The following is a 27,357-nucleotide window of genomic DNA, read 5'->3' as shown; positions in this document are numbered from 1 at the left end:
AGCTGACACGTGGATACCTGGTTTTCTTTGTGAAAAGTTCTTTTGAAAATAGAAATAAATAGAGATCTGCCAAGCTCACAAAATATATATATACTAGAAGTAATATTGTTAGAATCTAAATCCATTCTAACATTTCAACAGCATGATGAAAACACTACATTTTCATTAATCAATTATATGATGCAAACAATATGTATTTTCATTGATCAATCTTAACAAAGAGTTAGCTTTCTAAATATTTTATGTGTGATTTTTTTATTAGTCTAGAGGTCTTTCTAACCTAGTGTGCAAAAGAAGTTGTAATGTCATGTTTTTTAATAATTAGGTTTATGAGAACCCATGGTATTACTCTAGAATTTACAAGTGCTGGGGATCAAATCTCTTGAAATGGAAAGACAATTTTGGATTCTAGATTTTGAATATAATATTTTAAAATATAATATAATTTTATTTTTTTAATAAAATTATTAATTTTTTATTGTGCCTGAGGCACTCTCTAGCCTAATATAGAATAAATGTTGTCTCATCCTATAAAAAATACAAATAAAATAATAAAAATAAAATAGTCATACATTAAAATAAAATAAAAATAACTTTTTGGAGTCATTGTATTCATCAATGGTTTTTACCATAGTATTCTTGACCCATGCTTTTTCCCATGATATTCTTCTTTAATGTAAGCTATTTAAAAGCTAAATTTTTTTTATTCTCCAAATAGAAGGATTTGATTGGTACTTTGGGTTAAAGAATAATTAGAATCAAATCTGGGAGAAGGTGAAAACCTCATGTATCTTCCTCTTGATTTACTCTTAATTTTGTGAAGTTCATTAGTTTAGGGACTTTTGATGAAAATTTTGTCAAATTTACCATGAAAAATGCTTAGTTGCAAAGGTTTAGTCAAACCCTTTGGAATTCAATATTAGCATAGACATCATTGTTTACAAGCATCAAAAGGATAATAATTTGCTATAGAGTATAGTGTGCAACAATTTTAAGATTTCTCGTTCTTTGTATTCTCATCATTATTTACATTTGGTTGATATTTCATTATGTTTCTAATCTAAGTGGTTGATTCATTAAGATTGATTTTGACTTCCTCTCTTGTTTTCTTAAATTTTATTATTTACATTTGGTTGATATTTCAGTATGTTTCTAATACAAGTGATTGATTCATTAAGATTGATTTTAACTTCCTCTTTTTTTTTCTTTAAGTTTATTTTTGGTTTTTTTTAGTTCGTAAGTTCAATATTCATTTAGGTTGAGAAAATTAAATTTAAAAATTTTACGATCATTTATTTTGGTTTACGAAATGAGGGGTTTTAAAAAAGAAAGGGAATATTAGTTTGGTTATAATTATTATTAATTAAAAAATGTATTTTAATTTTATAGAAATGTTTCAAATTATTCTATGTTCTTTGGAAATAAATAAATAACTTAAATCTTTAAGAATGAAAATCTATTTTTGTAAATTATTAATAGATTGTTTTTAGTGATTTGGTTTTCTTGGAATAAGAATAATGAAATAGTAGTAATAACAAAAGTATAATTATTTTTACCTGGTTAACAAATGAGTTATGATAGGTTTTACCATATTCTTAAAAAAAAATTGTACTAAATTACTTTTTAAATATAAATAAAAGGGATATCCATTTTGTTATAAAAATTATTAATTAAAAACTATATTTTAATTTTATAAAAAATTTCCAAATTATTTTTAATTTGTTAAGAGTCTATGTTTTTTTGGAAATAAGTAGATAAGTTAAGCCTTTAAAATTAAATTCTACTTTTTGTAAAATATTAGTAAATTATTTTAATTGATGTGGTTTTCTTGAAACATAGTGATGATTTATTTGACATTACCAAAAGCAATAACAAATACCAATTATTTTTATCCATTAACAAATGAATTATAATAAGTTTTACCACCCTTTTGAAAAACAAAAAAAAATCAAAGTTGTAATAAATTAAGTTAAAAATATAAATATAAATCGTTATTTGTATTTTATTAATTAAAATTTAATATTTACCACCCTAGATCCATCTTAACTCGATCTATGAGCGAAGAGGAATCAAATCTCTTTTCACACTAAAAAAGATTTGCACATCAATAGCCTCTTATATTCTCTACACCTGCATGGAATCAAATCTCTTTTCACACTAAAAAAGATTTGCACATCAATAGCCTCTTATATTCTCTACACCTGCATGGAATCAAATCTCTTTTCACACTAAAAAAAATTTGCACATCAATAGCCTCTTATATTCTCTACACCTGCTTGGAATCAAATCTCTTTTCACACTAAAAAATATTTACACATCAATAGCCTCTTATATTCTCTACACCTGCATTTACAGAAATTAAATAGTTTTAAACATAACTAACAAACAATTGCCATATCAACATCCTCTCAAGATTGTGAATATCCATTTCCTAAACAAATTGAACATCCATAAGCATATAATAACAAATATATGTGATTATAATTATTTTCTCAATGTATAAGTGGTATTACAATGAGTAGGTATTGGTACCACTTGTTGAGTGGAGAGGCTCATTCTACAGTCCAATATTAGGAGATGTGTGAGAGGCTCATTCTACAGTCCAATATGAGGGGATAAATAATTTTAAACATAACTAACAAACAATTGCCATATCCACATCCTCTCAAGATTGTGAATATCCATTTCCTAAACAAATTGAACATCCATAAGCATATAATAACAAATATATGTGATTGTAATTATTTTTTCAATGTATAAGTGGTATTACAATGAGTAAGTATTGATACCACTTGTTGAGTGGAGAGGCTCATACTACAGTCCAATATGAGATGTATGAGAGGCTCATTCTACAGTCCAATATGAGGGAATGTGTAAGTTTGTCCGTCCATGCCCCTTTAAAATAAAAATTATGTTCTAAATAGAAAAATAATATCGGCTATAATTTAAAAAAAAATGAATATGCTGTAAAATAAAATAAAAATGTTTGAATCAGATGTTTAAATCTTATACTTTTCAAAAATATCCTAACAAGAGATTTAAATAAGCTATTTGAATATCTATGTTAACTATCAATTTCATATATATATAATAAAAAAAACAATTATGGTTAAAATTTTTATTTGGTCCTATATATACTTTATTTAGCATTTAAAAATACAATTTAAACAATGAAAAATAACACATTGTATTTTACACTTCAAAAATATTTACACGTGAAGAGATCCCTCTAGGCTCATGTTAGATCCGTACTTAAGATGGAACTCCACTGGTAATTCAAAAAACAAGGTACGAGCATGGAACTCTAGCTAATTATGACACTGCAAAGCTGAACCTAAACCTAATTGAATGTAATGCTATTATTCTTTTACCAATAGATTCGTACTTGCTACCAGCTCATGTTAGTTGCTCTCTTAAGATGGATCTCCGCTGGTAATTCAAAAAACAAGGTACAAGCATGAACTCTAGCTAATTATGACACTGCAAAGCTGAACCTAAACCTAATTGAATGTAATGGTACTATTCTTTTACCAATAGATCCGTACTTGCTCTTAGCTCATGTTAGATCCATACTTAAGATGGATCTCTGCTGGTAATTCAAAAAACAAGGTACAAGCATGGAACTCTAGCTAATTATGACACCGCAAAAAACAAGGTACAAGCATGGAACTCTAGCTAATTATGACACTGCAAAGCTGAACCTAAACCTAATTGAATATACTGGTATTATTCTTTTACCAATGGATCCATACCTATTCTCAGCTCATGTAGATCCGTACTTAAAAAGGATCTCCATTGGTAATTCAAAAAACAAAGTAAACATGAAATTCTAGCTAATTATGACACTGCAAAGCTGAATCTAAACCTAATTGAATGTAATGGTATTATTCTTTTACCAATATTTAAATCGCAAACTGTTAATATATTTACTTCATAGTAAAATCCAAAGCTGTAAATTTCGATGACATATTCACTTCATTATAAAACCTCAAACTGTCAATTACATTTGCTTAATTATCAAATCCCATATCGGAGGGTGCCTACACATCTTTTAACATCAATACATAGACTAGTATTTCATGCAACTTCAAAATAAAATAAAATAAAAATTCGTAAGTTCAGCATAGATTCAAAGCCTACACATATTTTAACATCAATATATTGACTAGTATTTCATCCAACTTTAAAATAAAATAAATCATATATTGACTAGTATTTCATTCAAGTCATTAACTTTCGGCCAGCAGTGAAACTAGAACAGGCAAACTTTACAATAACAGAGAAGTCCAGTCCTCGCAAACACAGTCAAAGCATAATTAAAATATAAATTTTCAAACACAGTCAAAGCATAATTAAAATATAAATTTTCAAACACAGCAACCACTCAATTCCACTGTCTGTAAAATAGTGTACATTATTGCTGGAGAAAAGACCAAAAGAATGCGTAGGGAACAGTAATTATTCTTTAAATACAAACGGAAAACACGCAATCCCCACTATAAACCTGATTTGTTACCTATGTATGTTATTTTAGAAATCGTTTGTGTTAGGAATTATATCTGGTGTGTTTTCTGCTAGTATTAAAAGCTCTCTACTGAATGAAATCGCATTTTCTAGATACACCAACTTAATGTTGATGGAGTTTATCTTGAACTGAAAATTGCCCTCGTCTTCTTATTTCCATGTTTCTACTTTAACTAAAATTGGATAGTATGTTACTTCTCCATGTTTGTTTTTAGGCCTGGAACTGTTCCTGGTGATTCTGGGAGTTGCATTTACAGAGGACGGTAAGGAATTTTGTTCTGATCTATAACCATTTTCCATTGAGTTGCTATTTGTTGAATGCTCATTCGATAATATCCTTTTTCTGAATGATGCTTGCTTCTCGATGTTTGGCACTGGGGAGGATACTTGATCACTATCAGTACATTCAGGACAATTACTGTCTGAAATACTTTGTGAGGTGTCATCTATTGTGAATTGCTTGGGAGGTTGATCCAGCCCTTTTGTTGTTTCTAGATGAATAACACCTCAACCCATGGATCACATTAGGCTCTTGAAGACATTGGATTTCATCAGTTGTGCATTTTGTACAATAGGATCCAGAAAACCTCCTTGCATGCTTCATTCCATTAACCATATCCATCTCTAGGCACTTTGATTCATCAGAAGCAAATAATTGCTTGCAGTGAAGCACGACCCTTATAATTCCCTTCAAGACTCAAGTGTCTTGACAAGGTCATATGCCAAAACTAGTCACTAGACCCTTATGCAAATAATTGCTTGCAGCCTCGCACAATGGTCCAGCAGACACCCTGAGACAATGTGGCATTCCTGGACATCTTAACCTATGATCCCATTGACCCTAAAATCTAAAACGCATTCCAATTCATCAATAGTACCTTGCTTTGAAACAAATACAGCCACCCACTTTATTGTTAGCCATGGAGTACTTCAGTATTCTGATATAATTGAACTCTGAGTTACGCTGTGATTGTCTAATGGTACTTGGCTTGGAGCAATTGGGCATTGCTTGCTTCTCTCTTTATTTACTTCCGTGGAGATACGCAGTTCCTATCCAGGGTCCTCTCTCGGAGATGGCTGCAAGCAGTAGGTGACATAAATCGGGGCATGCTTAACTCTATAGATCTATCTACAATACTACATGAGTCAGCAGATTCTATGTCAATGGCATATTAATCCTGACCAGTAGAAGTTTGTGTCATCTGATTTTCTAAGGGATCATTCTTAAGGATTTTCTTCTTTTCCCTTGAAAGAAGTTTAATGGTTTGGATATGCTTTAATCACTCTTTGGCATCCACCTTCAAGGAGTTGCATATGCAGGATGATATTAGCCATGGCACATATTCTCTGTTCCTTGGCTTCCTTCATTGACAACAGAATACACTCCCATTAATTTCATACAATATTATGATAATTTGCTTATAGATAGATAACATCATCTATCTTCTGTAATATGTAGAAGAAACACAATTATTTAATATAGAAGATGATATAGGGAGACATATAGCTGACATCTCCCTCCCAAGTTGTGTGCCTTGTGCCCTGGTTCCGAAATTCAGAGAACAAACTGTCTCAGCTAGATCATCTTCCTTAGGAATTATATGGCGAAGCATCACAACCCCTTGAATCATTTCCTGCATATTAATATCAAAAATTGAATGGGATATTCTATATCCAACGTTCAAAAAGCATGAAACCGAAATATATATTTTCATGTGGGTACACCAAATAAAATGTATTACCCCCAAGGGATAGCTCAGTTGGTCGAGTCCCTGTTGCTAAGTGCCTCACCTATCGGGAGGTCATGGGGTCAAATCTCCTTGACGCCTTTGGGGTTAGGCCTTGCTAGTTTTGGCTGGCGGGTAGATCCCTTCAGGTTGATCTACCTGGATTTTCCCGCCACTCACGATCTGTGAACCACCTTGAAAAAAAAACTAAATAAAATTTATTAACAGAGTAATATGGATACTGAGAGAGTGTCTGAGTAATAAAGTTAGTTAGCTATTCTGCAAGTACAAAGGAAACAAGCATTCCTACGAGTTGTTATATTAAAGTTGTTGCTTCAAAGTTACTAGCATAAAGAAGATCGAAAGCTAGAAAGGCATACCCTTTCCAGGGAAACTCATAATGAGAAAGGGAACACCTAATAATCTGATGTTTCTAAAATATGTATTTGTTTTTTCTCATGCAAACTAGCTGGCCAACTTAAAAAAGCAAGGCAATATCTACATAATGTTTTATCTTCATGCAAAATTAATTGTAATCAAGTCAATAGGCTGTCTTGCTTATAAAAGGCAACCTCTCTCTCGTAATAGAATGGTGGAATTCTTTTCAGGATCTTGTTGTTTATCTCTCTGCTGTTTTCATTGTGTAATATATGATTAATAATTTTCAAATCTGCATGTAGATAAATTGGTATCAGAGAGAATGATCTCAACACGCAGCTGCTCAACATGGAGTAGACGGGAGCCATCCATCCATTCAAATAATATTTTTTATAGCCTCATGGCTTAGCAGTTCCAAGCCCTTCCCAATGCATCTTCCTCAAAGCGATTGGAGCCATCTCATCACTGAGATCTACATTTTGATCCATTTGGGTGGATGAAAATCATGCTGCCTCATAAAGCAACCACATTCTAGGACTCAACCAAGGACTTGCCAATCTAGGATTTAGCCATGGCTCTCCACGAGCTAATCAATCTGCAGCAACAAAGACGCCCTCCAGGGTACATGGAGCAGGATACACACTTTCAATTGCCCAAATTTTCAGGCCAAATGAATGGGAGGCTGTCAATTCTTGGATACGCAATCTCTCCACCTATTTCAAAACATGTCTTAAGATGGCAAAGGACATGAAGCTTCATATCACCAGCCTACAATTGGAAGGCATGGCACAAGCATGGTGGGATACCCAGTTAGAGAATATATCCTTGGTCATTGAGCTTAGAGAGATAGAATAGACCAGCCCTGCTCGCATCACATCATGGGATGACTTTTTTCAGGGATTAAGATCATGCTTCTATCCCCTAGAATATCTCCAGAATCTCCGTGCAAAATGGTTGCAGCTCCACCAACTACTGAATCAATCAATACAAGCCTACATCGAGGTATTCTACAAGTTGCACATTCAACTACATATCTCTGATCCAAAAGAGGTACTCATTATCAAATTTAATTCTAGTTTGTTAATGGTTTTTAGTCGAGAAGTTGAATCAATAGTCCTTCCTTGGGAAAGACCTTTCTCCGAGCCTTGGTCGTGGAAGGTAAAGTGGCTCCTCAAATCTGATCTTCTCAACCCAAATATGGTCCCTCTCCTACTGGTCCTTCTAACATGACCCCTGCCTCATCCTCCACACCTCGCAATACCCCCTAGTGTACCTTCCATAAGACCAATTCGCATACTTCTACTGATTGTCAAGCACTTAAAAATGTGTGCACCAACAAGACTCTTTTTACTGAGGTCGAGCAACCAGATTCCCCTCTCCATCCTGCAGTTGTTTCTCTCGACAATCCTACCAAAGTAGACCCCTCTCTCATCCTCATGATTGCTAATGAAGCCGGCACCTCTGCTATACCTCTATTTACCCATAATTGTCAGATCAAGCATGAATTAGCTACTCTTATCATCGACAATGGGAGTCAAAAGAATCTTGTGACCCAATACTTGGTTCAACGCCTTAACTTCCCACCACTCCACACCCAGCCCCATATCAGCTCGGTTGGGTAGAAAAGAAAAGCCCTCGTCTTACTGTCTCTCAGTATTGTGCAATGACCTTTACTATTGGCCCTTTCCGTGATACTGTGGGGTGTGATGTTTCTCCTCTCAATTGTGTCGATCTATTACTTGAAATTCCATATCAACAAGCTAGGCACGTTGTTTAACATGATAGAGATCACCAACACCACTTGTAGTACAAGGGTGGTCACACCTATGTACTTGCATCCTCTTCGCTTAAACCAACACAACCCCCTGTTGGCAAAGCTCTCGTTAAGAAAGTCGGTTTGAACCAATTTGTTTCTTTGTGTTTGGCTTGCCTTGTCAAACCAAATAACCTCACTAATTCGATACCCCCTGGTATCGTTCCCCTGCTTCAAGAATTAGCAGATGTATGCACACAACCCACGAGGCTACCCCCAGCATGTTCTATTGAAGACACAATCGCTCTGGTAGACACCTCCAGTGGCCTCTCACTAACTTACCTCGCCCTCTACCAGAATGCCAAAACCATCGTTGTGGAACTGCATGGCTTGCGGATTCGAAAACGCAATGTGGAGTTGGTGCTCTCCCCCAATTTCATTGCCCTGCCATGCATCCACCTCGCTATCTCTCCATTGGAGAAATCCTCACTGCCGCCAATCCATTCAGCATAGAAAACAAGATTAAGAAGCAGGCTCAGGATTCGGATACGTGATCATTTTCACAATCAAAAATCTGATAACAAAGGCCTGTGCCACCCAATTGCCTGTTATTCCCATAGAGGGTAACACAAAACCAGAGGGTTGTATTTCTAGTTTAGGCCACCTCTTGCAATCTACCATTAGCGGTTTCCATTCAGTGGACATCAAGCAGGAGGACATTGCCATGCTTCCGTACTTGTATGGGACAACGGGAAAGAGTAAGGGAGTCATGTCCAACCATGGAAGTTTGATTGTAGGAATTCTGAGCAAGGACGATATGGGAGCAGGGGACAAGATATATTTGTGCATCGTCCCGATGTTTCATGTTTTAGGTTTATCTATACCATTTCTTGCATTGCAACTGGGAATACCATGGCAGTCATGCCCAAGTTCGATTTGGGTGAAACGCTTTTGACCATAGAGCACTACAGAGTGAATTCCCTGCCTGTTTCTCCACCCATCCTGGTAGCTCTAAATAAGTCTCCGACTATTACTCAGTATGTTTTGTCTTCGCTTCAGTCGATCGAGTCCAGCAGAGCACCGCTTGGCAAAGACATCCATCACCGTCACTACCTTCATCACTATCACCCCTTAAACATGGGGAGAGATAAGTTGCAGATCAAGAAAATAGAACAAAGCACAAACAGGCAAGTTACCTTCTCCAAATGGAGAAATGGCCTCATCAAAAAGGCATTTGAGCCTTCCATTCTCTGTGACGTTGATATTGCGCTCATTATGTTCTCACTGTCTGGAAGATTGAGCCAATTTTCTGGCAAGAAATGCAGGATAGAGAATGTTATTGCACAGTTTGTCAATCTGCAAAGGCATGAACAGGGCAGGCTTCAAAATTAAGAATTTCTCAATCGAGCACTAAAGAAATTGAAGTGCAAGAGCAAACTTGCAAATCATCTGCCCAATGCAAGAAATATTTCCAGTGTAGTCGATTTACAGATGGAAATTCACAGATGGCAAATGCAACTAGAGGATGAAAAACAAAGGCTCAGATGTTTGGAAGCAGAACCTCATATGATAACATCGTTACAGGAGGTCATGTACTACAAGAGGATGCTCGAAGAGCCTTTAAACAGAGTTTGTCTAAGGAAACAATTACTGGAAGAAAATCCGATGACTTCCTACAACCAAGATACTTGCAACAAAACGTGAATCCAAACAGTGCAAGTACCACTGACAATCAACTGGTCTGCTAGATCATACAAAGAGATCAGCAATCAGGTGTTCAGAATTTTTAGAACACAGCCATTCAAATGGCATACTTACTATCAGGGATTGTGTAAAAGAATGTATGCTGAATATTGTAGTTTTCCCAGGACATCCACAGGGAGGGTATGGTAATTATCTACTGGGCAGCCACGCAAGCGATCACTCAAGCCCAGCGCAGATGCAATTTGATTATACAACCTTGGAAGGCAATGTTAGTGATCATGACCAGCACCACCAACATCATCCTCATCATAACATGGGTGAACATGGTTCTCCTGTCGGTCTAGCGCCCTCCCAAAGGCAGCCACCATAGGTAGCAGCTGCTGCTAGATTAATGTCATCAATGGCACAAAATGAGTACTCTGTTGCAGGGAATGATGGAAAACGTTCCATAAGTCATTTGTCCTCTTTGTCAATTGTCACCCCAATTTATATTCTGCTGCAGAGTAAGCAATAACAATAACAATGTGGCAAAGCATCTGAGAAATTTCGGAGGGTTAAGTAGGGTTTTTGGTGTGAAGAAGACATCGGCTGAGATTCTTGCAGAGGTACCTGATTGGTTGACCTATGAATTTACTCCAGCTGTGAAAGACAAGATAGTCCTACAACCAAGATACTTGCAACAAAACTTGAATCCAAACAATGCAAGTACCAATGACAATCAACTGGTCTGCTAGATCATACAAAGAGATCAGCAATCAAGTGTTCAGAATTTTTAGAACACAGCCATTCAAATGGCATGCTTACTATCAAGGATTGTGTAAAAGAATGTATGCTGAATGGAGTAGTTTTCCCAGGGCATCCACAGGGAGGGCATGGTAATTATCTGCTGGGCAGCCATGCAAGCGATCACTCAAGCCCAGCACAAATGCAATTTGATTATACAACCTTGGAAGGCAATGTTAGTGATCATGACCAGCACCACCAACAACATCATTCTCATCATCAATGTGGAAAAAGTCGAAGTCGGGATTAATTCGGCAAGGGTCCAAAAGTTGAAAAACTCGTCAAAGTCGGGAGTTTTTTGAAAAAGTCGGCAAAAAGTCGGCAAAATTAAAAAAACACAAAATTATTCATTTTATTTTTTATTTTTTTTAACATCTAGAGTATCCACAACATCAAATAAATGCATTTCCACATAAACATGTAAAGAAAGCTAATATATAATATGTATATGAAGTCTAATGCTACATCACATATCAAAATAGTGAATCAACTCCTGAATTTTGAGTCCTGTCCAAGTCTCAACTCTCAAGAGTCAAAATATCAACAAAAAATATAATAAATGTATATCATGAGTCATCTAAAAGTCATCAAGTAATCAGTCACTCAAATCCTCTTCCCCTTTTAATTTTTGTTTCCGCTAATTGTATTAAGAAATAAGTCATGCATTTATTCAGTAGATTGTAATTTGCTTGGGTAATAAGGTGTCAGGAGGTAGGTCCAATGAAAATTAACAGTGAGTATCACAGTAGATGTGAAAATTAACGCTTGGTGAATCCAAGCTGCTTATTTTCTGAGAAAACAATAGATGTCAAATTATTAACCTAGCCTTGGCATCTATTATTCAAAAACTCTTGGAGGTAAAATCCACTTCTGATACATAACCTTTCCCCACATTTACAGGGAATTCACCACTAAAGAAGATTCCCTTTCAAAACATGCTCTCATTGCAGGAAGGATCTTTGCTGTCACAAGATTTCACAGGTACTTTGTTCCTGTCTGAAAAATGGGTTCTTTTTTGAGGCACTAGTTTTGTTTTTTTTGGACAGGTTGTTGTTATTTGATCTTCATGACCTCCTCTTTGTTGTTTCTCCTGGAAGCATTCAACAACTGTTACAATGTTTTAAACTCCGACTCCGACTCCGATTCCGACTTGGTATCAACTAGGCCGGCTCGATTTCAATGACTCGGTCGTTGTAAAAAATACATTAAATATTTATTTTTTATAAAAACACATAATTTTAAAGATTTTCATTCATGTTTCCAAACACACAACATTAGAATATAGATAGAAGACAACATATGATCAAAGTAGGCTCATGAATATATCAATTATATCAAAATGGCACCTAGTGCATTGTCCAATACATACACGATGATGATATAGAGATCAAAACAAAAACACATAACCAAGGAGGCTATAAATGGCCTCTACAACAAAAGTCTGTGACCAGTACTACTGGCTACTGCTAGAGTTGCCAACATCATCTGGCTCAGTGTTACTTGGGAGCAGGAGCGAAAGTGGGGAGCGAGAGTGAAAACGGGAGCGGAAGCGACATTTTCAGAAGCTCCTGGTTTGGGAGCGAATCCCAGAGGAGTTCGACAACCAATGTCACTAACATCAAGGTACATAGGGGGATTGGTGCTCTTGATTAAATACGAGTTCCATACCCTAATACATGACAAAATTCAATGGAAACATTGCAATCCTCCAATCCTGAAATCCTGAAAAACTGATAAGTCTGCTGGATTTTGAATGAAATCTAAAATTCTACTTTCTCCATATGAAATCCAATGAGGCCGAAACCACTCTCAAACATCCCGAGTCATTTCATGGTAATGTTAAAAATTTAAGTAAAATGATGAAAATGAAGATTAAGGAGAATGTCACTTTTACTTTAAGAATTTAACATTACCATGAAATTTGAATAGCATATCAATAGTAGAGAGCATTTGAGTGTGTTAAATAGGGTTTGGGAGGGGGAAATGGACCCCAAATAAATTTAACTAATTCATAAAACACATTGGAGTCCAAACCAATCAACAAACACTTCAAAATTTCATTAAAAAATTGTCAAATCGCTGTTTTAATGGGATTACGGGCCGCTGGTTATGACTCTGCCGAGTCAATACGGAAACGACCGAGTTGGCCGAGTCAGCCATGACTCAGCCTACTGAACCGTTTCCTCCACCGAGTCACATTTCTGGGCAATGAAACGGATCAACTCGGCCGTTTCCGTTTCAAATCGGCCGAATTTTAAAACTATGCAACTATAACAATGTTTTTGATGGTGTGGGTTCTTTCTACGGAAGACTGTTGTATGCCTGTCCTTTTGGTACTTTTGTAATCTTTTGAAGGGGCAGTGGCTGTTAGAGTCTGGATCACTGAAAGCCTGGAGGCTTAGCCAATGTATACTTTGCTTCTAACTAGAAATATGAAGTATAAAGATTTGTTTTTCCTTGAAAAACAAAAACATATCTTAACCTCAAAACTAACAAATTACAAATGACACTGCTATGCTCGCAAGAAGTATGACAAACAATACAATGCAATAACTTGAAAATGCATGGATGAAAGCTTCAATTTATAGTTTTTTCACCTTTGCGGCCTCTTTATCCGCGGCCTGGGAAGGAAGGAAGACTTTTTGGGTCGACTCCCGATTTATAAGGAAAAAATCGCGATTTTTTCCTTTGTGAAAAAGTCAGGGAATTAGATAGTTTAGTTCAAAAAATCGTGTTTTTAGGATTAAATCGGGATTTTTTGCAGATTTTTTCCACACTACTCATCATAACATGGGTGAATATGGTTCTCCTGTCGGTCTAGCGCCCTCCCAATGGCAGCAGCTGCTGCTAGCTTGATGTCATGAATGGCACAAAATGAGTACTCTGTTGCAGGGAATGATGGAAAACATTTGTCATTCCAGAAGTCATTTGTCCTCCTCTTTGTCAATTGTCACCCCAATTTAAATTCTGCTGCAGAGTAAGCAATAACAACAATAATGTGGCAAAGCATCTGAGAAATATTGGAGGGTTAAGTAGGGTTTTTGGTGTGAAGAAGACATCGGCTGAGATTCTTGCAGAGGTACCTGAATGGTTGACCTATGATTTTACTCCAGCTGTGAAAGACAAGATAGATTGTCTATGGGGAGGAGATTGGAAAGGTCAGGCTCAGAAATGGTTCCTTCTTAAATTCACTGGAGACGAGAAAGAAATTAACCTAGCAGGTGATGGGACTCAAGCAGCTGAATTCTCAGAATCGAAGTGGTGGCAGAAGCAGGGACCGCTTCCGGCTCTAAACAGGGAGGAATTGGGAAACCAAGAAAGGCGTACCCTTTCCAAGGGAACTCATAATGAGGAAGGAAGCACCTAAAAATGTATTTAATGTTTCTAAAATATGTATTTGCTTTTTCTCATGCAAACTAGTTGGGAAACTTAAAAAATGAAGGCAATATCTAAATAATGTTTTGTTGTTTCCATGCAAAACTATTTGTAATCAAGTTAATAAGAAGGCGCCTTGCTTATAAAAGGTAACCTCTCCCTCATAATAGAATGGTGGTATTCTTTTCAGAATCTTGCTGTTTATCTCTCTGATGTTTTCATTATGTCAGGTATGATTAATTTTTTTCAGATCTGCAAGTAGATCAAAGATCCTCTTCATACTTTCGAATCCAAAAGTCCAAGTACCTATAAGATATGTGAGGCTGTTTTCCCTGCAATATACTGATAACATCTCCAAAGGCAGAAAGTGACAAGTTTATAGCTTTTGCTTCTTCCATAGTTTGGCCACTAGCCTGTGTCTTAAGAATTTGTTCGCTTCCACCTAAATTAACCATCCACAACTTACCTGTTATGGCGTATGTCTCATCGCCTCTCAAACCCCTAGTGACAATCCTGATCAAGCTGAAAAGAGGAACAGCTTTCTTCAGTAAAAGCTTTCTAATATGCATTTTCTGAAAAACCAGATTTCCCAGTAAGCAAAATTATGCTGAAAGGTGTATTAATACATCTAACCTTTAGTGTTGTATCTAGATGTCTACCTGTAATACATATCTTCTTGCTTACAGAGACAAAAGGATGTCACGAATCCACTGGACTTGAGGTTTTTCATTCTTTAAGATTTTGCTGAGGACCTCAATCAGGAAAAAACAGAGCACAAAATTTAGTAAACCCCATTGCCACAGTGCAACTCACCTATGTGACCTGCTTGAAGCCTCATTGACATTGGTCCACACAGTAGATCTTGTCCGTCTGCCAATAAGGTACCATAGAAATGCTTGTTTGAAATCCATCGCTACAACTTCAATCAGATTTTTAATCTCCATACCGCTTGGTGCATCCATTTGAATTAAAAGGCTATACCAATATTAGAAAGCTCTTCAATCTATTCAAATCTTTAAATCAAACTCTGCGAGAGAATAGAAGCACATTTCAAAATCTTGATTTGAGAGGCAAATCAATCCCAACACTTAAATAACCAAAATTTTCCTTATGCAGAATATAAAATGGCATTATGTAATTACTACCACAATCCAGAATTACTATTGCAGCACCGCAAACATATTAATAAATCCATTTAGAAACATGGAAGACCTGGTAAAAACAAGCAAAATTTGTAAATATGAAGAGCATTTTAACACAGAGAAGAATTAAATAGAAACACATATCTATATATGTTTAGCTTTCAAGGTTAAAATGTGTATACTATAATCTAGAACCTGAATTAAAAGTGTTTGAACCAAAAAGTGTAAATACATAAGACCCTCCGGTATAAACCCCCTGAGTCAAGTTAAACTTAGAAAGCATCAGAACTGCAAAAAGGGAATCCCTAGTGCCCTCTATCCTGAACCCTAAGAATAGATAAAACCCTAAAATAGAGCTCAGAATCCCCAGCCATGAAAAAGTCCGAAAACTCTGGTTACACTAAGGCACAGAAGTCCAGCACCTTTTCTCCAAAGTACCCCTCATTATTACATTCAAATCTGTGACCATAGATTGAGTAATGCAGGTATGTCCACAGAAGCAAGACCAAGAATCACACCATCATGCTCCCGAGGATTAAAATTGTCATGCCGATTATTTGGGTAATATTATTGCTGCAGAGAATGGTACGTTGTTTTTCTTGTTCCTGCATGTCATTATTTTTCCTTTAACTTTCTTTTATCAATTTCCATAAGACATGAGCATGCAGAACATTTTTCCCCGCTATCAACCTAATAGTCTACAGGCTCAGTTTGTTCTACAAACTCATCTAAGCTTGGTAAAGCACATCTTTGTTTGCCAGTAAAAAAAAAAATTACAATCAAAGAAGCCACACTTGGTTGAGGAATACATGAGAATTTTGGGAGGGGATGGGAAACGAACAAAAGATTCATCTTTAGCTGGGATCAACATTCCCAGAGAATTGTTCTCTCCGGTATAGCCATAATATGTAATGATAATCGGGAGATATACTTTGAAAGACAACGGAATGCAGTTACCTGGAATGCCTTGGGAAGAAGCAAAGGTTAAACGAGTTAGCGCATCTGTTTTTACATAAAAGGCGCAGGTTCGAATCCTGTCATCTTTAGGTGAACCCTATTACGCCTTAGGTTATACTCACTACCTTTATAAAATGAATGAAATAACAGCAATGACTTATAAAATCACTCGGACTTTCAAATTCGAAAAGGTTAAGCGGAAAATAACGAGGCCAGAGCATAAGAGTACCACTTCGACTGGGGAAAATACAACAAAATAAAAATTGCACAAATTTTAACCCAATTTTATTATGCCAAGTTGCTGAGTGTTTTGCTGTTTTTGACACAAGGGCATATACAGCTTGTAAGTCCAAGCCATACTTGTCGTACTTCAAAAATTATAATATCTGATTGTGATTGTGGGTGGACGTTGTAGCAAATGAGGTGGAAACCCTAACTACAACCAGAATCCTGTTTGCAGGGGCTAGAGGGAAATCAATAAAAGAGATGTAAAGGCATAGGTAATACTCCATAACTGCAACTGAACCTTGCAAATTTGGAGTCAAGACACGACTGAGACACCTTTGTCTATCCTGCCCAGAGGAAAAGGCCAAGAACAACACTGTGGAGTTGACCCTTTGGAGGTGAAGACTCCTCGTGGATTATCCAGACTATTTTTCATCACCATTGAATCCGACGATGAACAAGGGGTCACGGATCAATTGTGATTCACTGAGCCAAATGGTAAGAAACTGTCAGCCAGGTTGAGACCATAACCTAGTACATTAAAAGAGATGAAAGAATGAGTAGCAGACTCCATATCCCCTGCAATCCTCAAACAGACATGCCTGGCAACCTGACCTGTCAGTTAATTCATAGTTTAATTCTCTTAGATTTTGGTTTTTTTTGAATTATTCTAAATTTGACAGAGATTAGTGGGAATGAGTTGTAAAATCTGCATAATCTCAATACACTGAAAAAAAACAATGACAGTAAATATATTTATATATTTAAATTCATATTTTCAAAAAAAACAAAAACAATCGTATAACTAAATTCTTACGAAATAATCAAAACGCGGATAAGTTAGACTATCCAATAAACCCTTATCTTCGATTGAGCAAGCCCAGAGTTTAATCGTATTTGGAGCATTGAGTGATGATATGAGCAAACCCTAGCCTTCGATTGTGCAAGCCCGGAGTCGAATCGTATTTGGAGAAATAAGTGATGATATGTGCAAGAGTAAAGTGATATATCAGTAGACGAGTGGCGGTTCAGAACACCTACATGGTCTTCTAACAGATCTGAACGGCCAACAGCATACGCCATGGATTAAGGCATAACTAACTAATAATTTTTTTGAAAGTGCAGAAAGTTCACAGGCTTTAGGTATATTTTAGCATATAGTCTTGTACAACAATAAATGTGTGTGCTTTTTTTAATCGATAAGATTCGGGTGTGACAAGTTGTTGGAGGAAGATTTTGTTTTATGTTTTATTGATTTTTTAAATGCATGTTTATGTATTAAATTTTATTAAAAATTTGGTGTAAAAGAATTTTGGAAATTGTGAGAGAGTAGAATACTTGAGGGAGTATAATGTATTTTATGTAATTAAATTTTGATGTGCTGTTATATATTTAGGAATTTTTTATTTTTATTTTTTTTGGTAAAATATTTTAATAGAGTAAAAGAATTTGTGGTTGATAATGGTTATTAAGTTTGATTATGATTTATGATGATGAGACATTTTAGATTATGTTTAAGCATGGTTGATTATGTTTAAAATGTAGTATGATTCACTATTGATGTTAAATGAAGGTAGATTTGGGTATGGTAGATTATATTTAACTATTTTTAACCACAGTTGACCATGTTTAACTATGGTTAATTATGACTGATTATATTTAGTTATTGGTGATTGTGGTTGACTGTCGTTGACCATGTTTCACTATAGTTGAATGTGGTTGAGTTTTTGAGCGGTTGTGTTGCATTACAATGTTCATCCAAAGTTATCCATGTTTAACTATGATAATTGTGGTTGACAATGTTCCACTTACGCTTTTATTATTTTGGAAAAAACAAAACAAGAGAAAAATGCTAAGTATTCTTTAGTAGACATGAAAATGAAGAATTTAGAGTTAAATATCTAGGTTAGTGAACACATAAATCAGTGTTACATGCTAAAGCTATGAGTGACATGGACTACCCAATAGGGCTCTACTTGCAAAGGGAATCTCTCAAACTTAATGAAGCTCCATGATAAAGCAAAGCCTATATCGATGTTGTATGGGAGTTTCGAGTGACTATGGTAAGGTTAAGGAAGTTTTGAGCACGACCTTTTAAAGATGTGGCATGTTATGATAAAGCAGCTTAATGAAGCTCCATGATAAAAGCAAAGCTTATATCGATGTTGTATAGGAGTTTCAAGTGATTATGGTAAGGTTAAGGAAGTTTTGAGTACGACATTTTTAAAATGTGGTATTTTTTTTAAGGAATGGTTAGTGTGGTGGTTGTATAATCATGGATATATAGTATGTGTGGTGGTTGCATAATCATGGATATATAGTATGTGTGGTGGTTGCATAATTATGGATATATATTAAAGTATGTGTAAATGCTTATAAAGGTGTAAAAGATAATTGTTATAAGTGAAAAAGGGATTGTTAAAATTTTTATTTAAAAATAAAAATGTTAAAGTTTATAAAATCAAAGCATTTTAGGATAAGTGAAAAAGGCATGTTCGAGAATGAATTTGGAGTGATGGCTAGGGTTACCGAGACTGCTCTCTGCGCCGACGCCGCAATCCAGACCAAAGCTCTGAGCAGCAACGGAGAATGATGGATGGCCCACAGGAAATCAGACGTTGTTGAGGAAGGGACGGACAGAAAGCAAAAGAGGGAAGAGGCTCTGCTTCCAGCATGCTTGCGATCAGAACGGTATCGGACTCAAGGCGGTCCCTTGCAACAGAGGCTCAACTGGAACCACGCATAGACGATCCTGGGCAGGAAGGAGGCATTTCGCACCCACAGCCCCCGGTACCCAGGCAGCATAGCGGAATGCTAAAGGCGACTCAAAGGGCAGCTCGTTAAGGAGGAGCACAAAGTCGTCGGATCCGGCCCCGACCCTACTCCACGTGGCCACCCTTCTACGGTCGCTATATTGAGATATGCCCACGACCCAGATCCGGAGAAGAAAGGACCAGTTGGGGCATCGATCGGGCTAGATCCATCAGACTCAGTTTCTTTGACAGCAGATCGAGCCCTACACCAGGCAGATCCAGTCAACCCTGACCTGGATCTGATCCAAATCTTCATAAAAACACCAGAAGGAAAGAATATCTACAAGAGAATCACGAGAGGGAGATGGATCCAAGATTTAAGACGCGAAATCCAGACACACTTAGGCATACCAGCAAGCATGCAAAACCTGATTTACTCAGGACACAGCCTACAAGATAACCACACACTACAGGATTATGGTATTGACACAGACTCGAATATCATAGTCAATTTGCGGCTGCGAGGTGGATGCTCTGGTACCAGTTCAAAGGGCACAAACACGTTTAAGGACGCAGTCAAAGGAAAGGAAAAAGCCCAAACCAAACCAGCATTATCCCCTGAACTACCAGGGCCCTACATAGTGGAGCAAAAATCTCAGAATCCTGCCTTCACAGTCTCAATACCTGAGGTAAATGGGTTGTACTCTGATTTTCTTACCAAAGCAGTCATATGCAGATTTAATGGGTTTTGGCCCAAATCTGATCTTTTGCACCAATGGATTTTTGTTGCTTGGTCACCAACTTGTGAAATCCTTTTATGTTCCAAAGGGTTTTTTATTGTCAGATTCACCACAGTTCAAGAAAAGGAATACATACTTAATAAAGGACCATGGTTCTGGGGCAACACAGGGCTCTTCATGACCCCTTGGTTCCCAGAATTTGACGCCAACACAATGGTGGTATCAAAAATTCCAGTTTGGGTCAGATTACACAACCTCCCATTACACTTCTAGCATCATCAAGTGTTAGAAGGTATAGGGAACTCCCTAGGAAAGTTCCTAAAGATTGATGTGGACAGATTCACAAGGGGCATATTCACTTTCGCCAGGATATGCGTCGAAGTAGACCTTAGTCAAGGACTACCAGACAGTATTACATTGATCTTCAATGATACACACTGGACACAACCTCTGGATTATGAAAATACAGCTTTTCAGTGCCGTGGATGTTTGCAGACAGGCCACCTTCACAGTGCCTACCCACAAGCTAAAAAAGATCCCAAAAGGAACAAAAAGCAACCCAAAAAACCAAAAGGCTGGCAATGCACAGACATTTTGGGAGAAGAAGCAGGACAAGCAGAAGCAACAGAAAATAATGCAGAAAAGGAATCACAAAAGGATCAGAACAGCACACAAAAGGAGGAGACAGACCATACCATTGCCTGCATTTTGAGGCCCAACAACCCCTTATCGCATCAGGAGTCCCAAATAACAAGAATGGAAGTACATAGCAGCAAACGAACTCATGGATCAGAGGGATCTGATTCTGACAAAGAATATCCTATACACAGATGAAAATCAAATGTCCATTGTAACTTCCACTCCCAACACTGGAGGTTGGAGAAAAGTGGAAAAGAAGAAAGGTAGAAAAGAATAGGTTGCTGTAATTTCTAGGTTCTTTTATGTATTCTGTTTGACAGAATCAGCTCATTTTGCATATGCTATTTAGCATCTACAACATGTAATTTTGTCTTAGAAATAAAATTAAGATTTAAATAAATAAATAAATGAGTGAAAAAAGACATTGTTAAAAATTGTATTTAAAGAAGAAAAAAAAAATGTTAAGGTTTATAAAATCAAAGCATTTTAAGATGAATAAAGCTTAACCAAATATTATATGCATGCTAGAGATCACAAATAAAACTTCATAAAGATACATATTATGAAATGGCTTGAGATAGATAACATGAAGGAAAGGCCATTCACTTTGTTTTCAGCACTGGAACTGGTCCTGTTGATTCTGGGAGATGCATTTACAGGGCACTGTCATAAATTTTGTTTTGATCCGTGACCATTTTCCATTGAGTTGTTAGAGGTTGAATGCTTATTGGACAATATATCCTTTTTCTGAATGATGTTTGCAATCAGTACCTTCAGGACACTAACTCTCTGAAATACTTTGTGAGGCGTCATCTATATTGTGAATCAGTACCTTCGGGACACGAACTCTCTGAAATACTTTGTGAGGCGTCATCTATATTGTGAATTGCCTGGGAGGTGATCCAGTGGCTCTTTTGTTGTTTGTAGACGAAGAACACCTCAACCTATGAATTATATTAGGCTCTGAAAGATATTGGATTTCATCAGTTGTGAATTTTGTAGAATCGGATCCAGAAACCTCCTTTTCTTTGAGACTGTAGCATGCTTCGTTCCATTATAAATATCCATCTCAAGGGGCTTGCACAATGGACCAGTAGATACCCTGCGACAATGTGACATTGATGGACATTACCTATGATCATCATTGACCCTAAATTCTGAAGCACATTCCAATTCATCAATTCTACCCTGGTTGGAAACAAATACAGCCACCCCCTTATTGTTAGCCATAGAATACTTAGTATTCTGTTACAATTGAACTTTGATTTACGCTGTGATTGGCTAATTGTACTTGCCTTTGAGCAATTGCACATTGCTTTGGCATAATTGGGTAGAGATTATCTCGTTCCATTCCTTTCTTCTCTCTTTATTTCCTTTCCTGGAGATATGCAGTTCCTATCCTGAGTCCTCTTTCGGAGCTATAGATCTATCTAAAACACCACATGACTCAGCAAATTCTATGTCAACGACATATCATTCCTGACCAGTAGAAGTTTGTAACATCTGATTTTCTGAGGAGGGGTCACTCTTAGACACTTTCTTCTTTTCCGTTGAAGGAAATTCAGGAGTTTGGATATGCTTTACCGCTCTTTCGCACTCACCTTCAAATTGTCTCATATGTAGCATGATATTAGACATGGCACGTGTTTTGTGTTCCTTGGCTTCCTTCATAGAAAACAGAATACTCTCCCATATTTTCATACAGTATTGAGATAATTTACTTACGGATAGATAACATCATCTCTTTTCTGAATATATAGAAGAAACACAATTATTTAATCTGAAAGAGGATATAGGGAGACATATAGCTGACATCTCCCTCCCAAGTTGTGTGCCTTGTGCCCTGGTCCCGAAACTCGGAGAACAAGTAGTCTCAGCTTTAATCATCTTCCTTGGGAATTATATGGAGAAGCATCACAACCTTTGAATCATTTCCGGCATATTAATATCAACAAATCGAATGGGATATTCTATATCCAACATACCAAAAGCGTTATATCCAACATACCAAAAGCTTGAAACCATAATGTATATTTTCATGTGGGTACACTAAATAAAATTTATTGACAGAAAGAGTATTATGGATACTGAGACAGTCTCTGAGTATTTGAGTTAGTTTGCTATTCTGCAAGTACAAAAGAAAACACGTATTCCTACCAATTGTTAGATTAGAGCTGTTGCTTCAAAGTTGCTAGCATAAAGAAGATCAAAAGCTGCAAGAACCTATTCATGCTTTCGAATTCAAAAGTTCAAGTACCTGTCAGATATGTGAGGCTATTTTCTCCTGTTAACGTCCCAGGGGCAGAAAGTGACAAGTTTATAGCTTTTGCTTTTTCTATAGTTTGGCTCAAAGTTATTTAGGAGCAGGAGCGAAAACAGGGAGTGGGAGCGATATTTTCAGAAGCTCCTAGTTTGGGAGCGAATTGGGGGAGCGAATCGGGGAGTGAATTTTTATATAATATAGTTTTTTTCTATTTTGATGCATATATGTCAACAAAAGCATGTAGAATGATGAATTAGATATAAAAAGCATAAAAACATAGATTGAACCATATAACATCAATCATCTAAAAGTTATAATCTTCATCAATCACCTCCACAAGTTAGTAACATACAACATATTGGGTCTCAAGATTCATCAATCTTAATGTTTCAAGCTTTCCAAATTCAACCTGTAACATTTATTATCATTGATTACCAAAGTTGTACTTATAAACTAAGTGTAACCATTACAACAAATAATATCTAACATGAAATGAAATGTTATAAAATGAAATGAAATGAAACAACTTTCAACTTTCATGAAGCATCATATTCATAATTCATTACCAATGAGTTATAATTGCCAACTTCAAACTTAAATTGTCATATATTGTTTACAAAAAATATCATAATAAATATGAAAGAGTCAACAGTTATAAAAACTACTAGAAACTAGAAAAGACAAGTAAATCTATTATCTATTGCTAATACTATTGCTAATATTTGGGCCTCCTGCCACCACGAGAAATGTTTAAATTTTTAGTCTTGTTGGAAAATCAGGATCTTTGTCATTAATATCACCCTCTAAGCATTAATATCCAGAGGTATCTTTGTCATTACCTCTGGATCTATATAGGGATCTTTTTCATTAATATCACCCTCTAAGCATTAACATAAGATAGAAAAAACGTAGCATGTCATGTCAATTTTTGGTTTGAGTGATGGGTACATTTTTAGTAGGGTCATGATAGAAGAGTTCGACAACCAATGTCACTAACATCAAGGTACATAGAGGGATTGGTGCTCTTGATTAAATACGAGTTCCATACCCTAATACATGACAAAATCCAATGGAAACATCGCAATCCCCCATCTTGAGATCCTGAAAAATTGATAAATCCGCTGGATTTGGAATGAGATCTAAAATTTTACTTTCTCCATATAAAATCCAATGAGATCGGAACCACTCTCAAACATCCTGAGCCATTTCATAGTAATATTAAAAATTTAAGTTCTTTTACTTTAAGAATTTAACATTACTATGAATCACATATCAATACTAAGGCCATAGGCTAGACTTGATTAGTAGGTTACCCCACTCAAAATTTATTTGTTTCTTTGAAAAAAAAATTACATTTGAAATGTTACTGCAGAAAAAATTGCAAAACAAAATGGCTCCTGGGGTCAGGAGCAGCTTCGAGAGGGGGAGCCGTGGCCACTAGGCTGCGTCTAGGGAATACGTTCAATTCCACCTAAATTAACCATCCACAACTTGTTATCACGTGTCTCATCACCTCTCAAACCTCTAATGACAATTCTCATCAAGCGGAAAAAAGAAACGCATCTCATTCGGAAAAGCTTTCTAGTGTATATTTTCTTTACCAATTTCTGAAAAACTAAATTTCCCAGTAAGCAAAAATCTACTCAAAGATGCATTAATATCTCTAACCTTTAGTGTTGTATCTAGATGTCGACCTCTAATACATATATTCTTGATTACAGAGACAAAAGGAAGTCACGAATCAACTGGACTTGAGGCTTTTTCATTCTTTAAGATTTTTCTGAGGATATCATTCCGGAAAAACAGTGCACAAAATTTAGTAAACACTACTGCAACAGTGCAACTCGCCTATGTGACCTGCTTGAAGCCTCATTGGCATTGGTCCAACAGTAGATCATGTTCGCCTGCCAATACGGTACTTTTGAAATGATTGTTTGAAATCCATCACTACAAACTTCACTCAGATTTTTCATCTCCACACTATTTGGTGCATCCATTTGAACTGAAAGGCTATACCAATACTAGAAAAGTTCATCAATCTATTCAAATCTTTAAATCAAACTCTGTAAGAGAATAACTTGATTTGAGAGGCAAATCAATCCCAACACTCAAATAACTAAAATTTTCCTTAAGCCGAAGACAAAATGGCATTATGTAATTACTACCACAATCCAGAATTACTATTGCCACGCCGGAATCATATCAATAGACCCATTCAAAAACATGGAAGACCCGGTAAAAACAAGCAAAAAATTGTAAATATGAAGGGCATTTTAACACAGAAGCATTAAATAGAAAACACATACCTATATATACTTAGTTTTCAAGGTTAAAATGTGTATACTATAATCTAGAACCTGAATTAACAGTGCATGAACCAATAAGTGTAAATACATAAGACCCTCCAGTATAAACCCCTGAGTCAAGTTTAACTTAGAAAGCGTCAGAACAGCAAAAAGGGGATCCCTAATGCCCTCCATCCTGAACCCTAAGAATAGATAGAACCCTGAAAAGAGCTCAGAATCCCTAGCCATGAAAAAGTCCGGAAACTCTAGCTACACTGAGGCACAGACGTTACCTTCTCTCCAAAGTTACCCTCGTTACTGCATTCAAATCAGTGACCATAGGTTGTGTAATGCAGGTATGTTGACATAAGCAAGACCAAGAATCACACCATAGTGTCCCGAGGATGAAAAACGTAATGCCGGTGATTTGGGGAATGGTACGTTCTTCTTCTTGTTCATGCATGTCATTATTTTTCCTTTAATTTTATTTTCTCAATTGTCAGAAGACATGAGCATGCAGAACAATTTTCCCCACTATCAACCTGATAGTCCGCAGGCTCAGTTTGTTCTACAAATTCATCTAAACTTGCAAAAACAAATCTTTTTTTGCCAGTAATTTTTTTACAATCAAAGAAGCCACATTTGGTTAAGGGATACATGACAATTTTAGGAGGCAAATGGAAACGAACCAAAGGTTCATCTTTAGCTGGGAATGATGGAAACGAACCAAAGGTTCATCTTTAGCTGGGATCAACATTCCCAGAGAATCGCTCTCTCCAGTCTAGCCGTGCAATGTACTAATAATCGGGGAGGTATGCTTCGAAAGAACACAAAGCGCAATTACTTGAATTGCCTTGGGAAGACGAAAAAGGTAAGCGGGTTAGCGCATCTGTTTTTACATAAAGGCACAGATTCGAATCCTGTTATCTTTAGGTGAACCCAATTACGCCTTAGGTTATTCTCACTGCCTTTATAATATAAATGAAATGACAGCACTGGTTTATAAAATCACTCAGACTTTCAAATTCGAAAAGGTTATGCGGAAAATGCGAGGCCAGAAGCTGAGAGTGACACTTGGACTGGCAAAATCACAACAAATAATAAATACAGAAAACTTTACCCAATTTTATGTTGCCAAGTTGCTAAGTGTTTTGCTAGTTTGACATCAATGCAGATACAACTTGCAAGTCCAAATCATAACTGTCCTACTTCAAAAATTATAATATCTGATTGTGGGTGGTCGTTGTACCAAAGGAGGTGGAAACCCTAACTGCATCCAGAATTTTGTTAGCAGAAGCTTGGGGGAAACAAATTAAGAGCTATAATGGCATAGGTAATACCCATCACTGCAACTGAACCTTGCAAATTTGGAGTCAATACACGACTGCGAGACATTTGTCCATCCTGCCACGAGGAAAACGCCAAGAATAACTCTGTGGACTTGACCCGTCGGAGGTGAGGAAAACGCCAAGAATAACTCTGTGGACTTGACCCTTCGGAGGTGAGGAAAACGCCAAGAATAACTCTGTGGACTTGACCCTTCGGAGGTGAAGACAACTCGTGGATTATTCAACCTATTTTCATCACCCATGACTCCGACGATGAACAAGGGGTCCCGGATCAATTGTGATTCACTGCGGCAAATGATAAGAAACCGTCAGCCAGAAGTTGAGGCCGTGACCTAGTACTTTAACAGATCGAAAAATGTGTGGCAGACTACATATCCCTTGCAACTGTCGAATAAGTATGCCTCGCAACATTATCTATTACCTAGATAGCATAGTTTAACTGTTTTTAACGGAAATTATTTCAATAATGAGTTGCAAAACTGGACGGATTTAAGTTTAATTTATAAATAAATAAATATGGGTTAAAGATAATTTATGGAATAGATTGATTTTTTATTTGGTTGATTGATTATCCTAAGAGCTAGCTGCTAAAATATCTGCATGCTTTTCTTTGTTGTTTTTGAAAGCTTTCATTCTAAAATGAAATGTTTTATTGTTTTCACTCTTTTAGAAAAACAAAAAATACATATTTTTTCCTCCCACACTTCTTACTGTTTCCAATCTTCCATAAGAGCAAAAAATTAATATTTTTCCTCCCTCA

The 27,357-nt window shown here is 36.5% G+C and overlaps 2 protein-coding genes, 1 long non-coding RNA gene and 1 pseudogene across 6 annotated transcripts; 3 read left to right on the top strand and 1 right to left on the bottom strand.

The window, feature by feature from the left end:
- Positions 1–3,131: 3,131 nt before the first annotated feature.
- Positions 3,132–26,710, bottom strand: LOC149197016 (kinesin-like protein KIN-14U). 4 transcript variants are annotated; one of them, XR_016254733.1, is made up of 3 exons: positions 26,589–26,710; positions 15,058–15,271; positions 3,132–3,429 (listed from the first exon to the last, which is right to left on the bottom strand). XR_016254733.1 is itself a non-coding variant. In XM_089405708.1 (3 exons), the coding sequence occupies exons 2-3, from the start codon at positions 15,204–15,206 to the stop codon at positions 14,508–14,510; spliced, it is 408 nt and encodes a 135-aa protein (XP_089261834.1). In that variant the 5' UTR covers positions 15,207–15,271; positions 26,589–26,710. The 4 variants fall into 4 exon arrangements, 2 of the variants coding, with proteins under 2 accessions (XP_089261834.1, XP_089261835.1); XR_016254732.1 differs by lacking the exon at positions 3,132–3,429 and adding an exon at positions 4,225–6,445; XM_089405708.1 differs by lacking the exon at positions 3,132–3,429 and adding an exon at positions 14,508–14,766.
- On the top strand, positions 6,456–10,546 carry LOC149197018 (agamous-like MADS-box protein AGL104; annotated as a pseudogene).
- LOC149197017 (uncharacterized) lies at positions 10,226–14,239 on the top strand. Its single transcript, XM_089408529.1, has 3 exons — positions 10,226–10,271; positions 10,540–10,811; positions 13,784–14,239. The coding sequence occupies exons 1-3, from the start codon at positions 10,226–10,228 to the stop codon at positions 14,234–14,236; spliced, it is 771 nt and encodes a 256-aa protein (XP_089264655.1). The 3' UTR covers positions 14,237–14,239.
- LOC149197015 (uncharacterized) lies at positions 24,883–27,012 on the top strand. The gene is made up of 3 exons (XR_016254734.1): positions 24,883–25,942; positions 25,981–26,703; positions 26,796–27,012. It is a non-coding gene; the product is annotated as an uncharacterized LOC149197015 (long non-coding RNA).
- The last annotated feature ends 345 nt before the right edge of the window (positions 27,013–27,357 follow it).

Source organism: Pinus tabuliformis, chromosome 2_2, assembly GCF_031772625.1.
Source record: "Pinus tabuliformis cultivar Carrire ecotype Pingquan chromosome 2_2, CPIR1, whole genome shotgun sequence".
In the NCBI taxonomy this organism is placed as follows: Eukaryota; Viridiplantae; Streptophyta; class Pinopsida; order Pinales; family Pinaceae; genus Pinus; species Pinus tabuliformis.
The sequence above is the reverse complement of the archived record's forward strand: the minus strand, read 5'-3'. Positions and strand labels throughout refer to the sequence as shown.

Excerpts from the sequence above, each read along its gene's own strand:
- LOC149197017 (XM_089408529.1), top strand. The coding sequence starts at position 10,226 with ATGCTGAATATTGTAGTTTTCCCAGGACATCCACAGGGAGGGTATG. Across the intron at positions 10,272-10,539 it reads ACATCCACAGGGAGGGTATG|TCATTTGTCCTCTTTGTCAA; the intron begins GTAATTATCTAC and ends ACGTTCCATAAG. Across the intron at positions 10,812-13,783 it reads GTACCAATGACAATCAACTG|ATTCCAGAAGTCATTTGTCC; the intron begins GTCTGCTAGATC and ends AAAACATTTGTC.
- LOC149197016 (XM_089405708.1), bottom strand. The coding sequence starts at position 15,206 with ATGGATGCACCAAGCGGTATGGAGATTAAAAATCTGATTGAAGTTGTA. Across the intron at positions 14,767-15,057 it reads GCTTCAAGCAGGTCACATAG|CTTGATCAGGATTGTCACTA; the intron begins GTGAGTTGCACT and ends TCCTCTTTTCAG.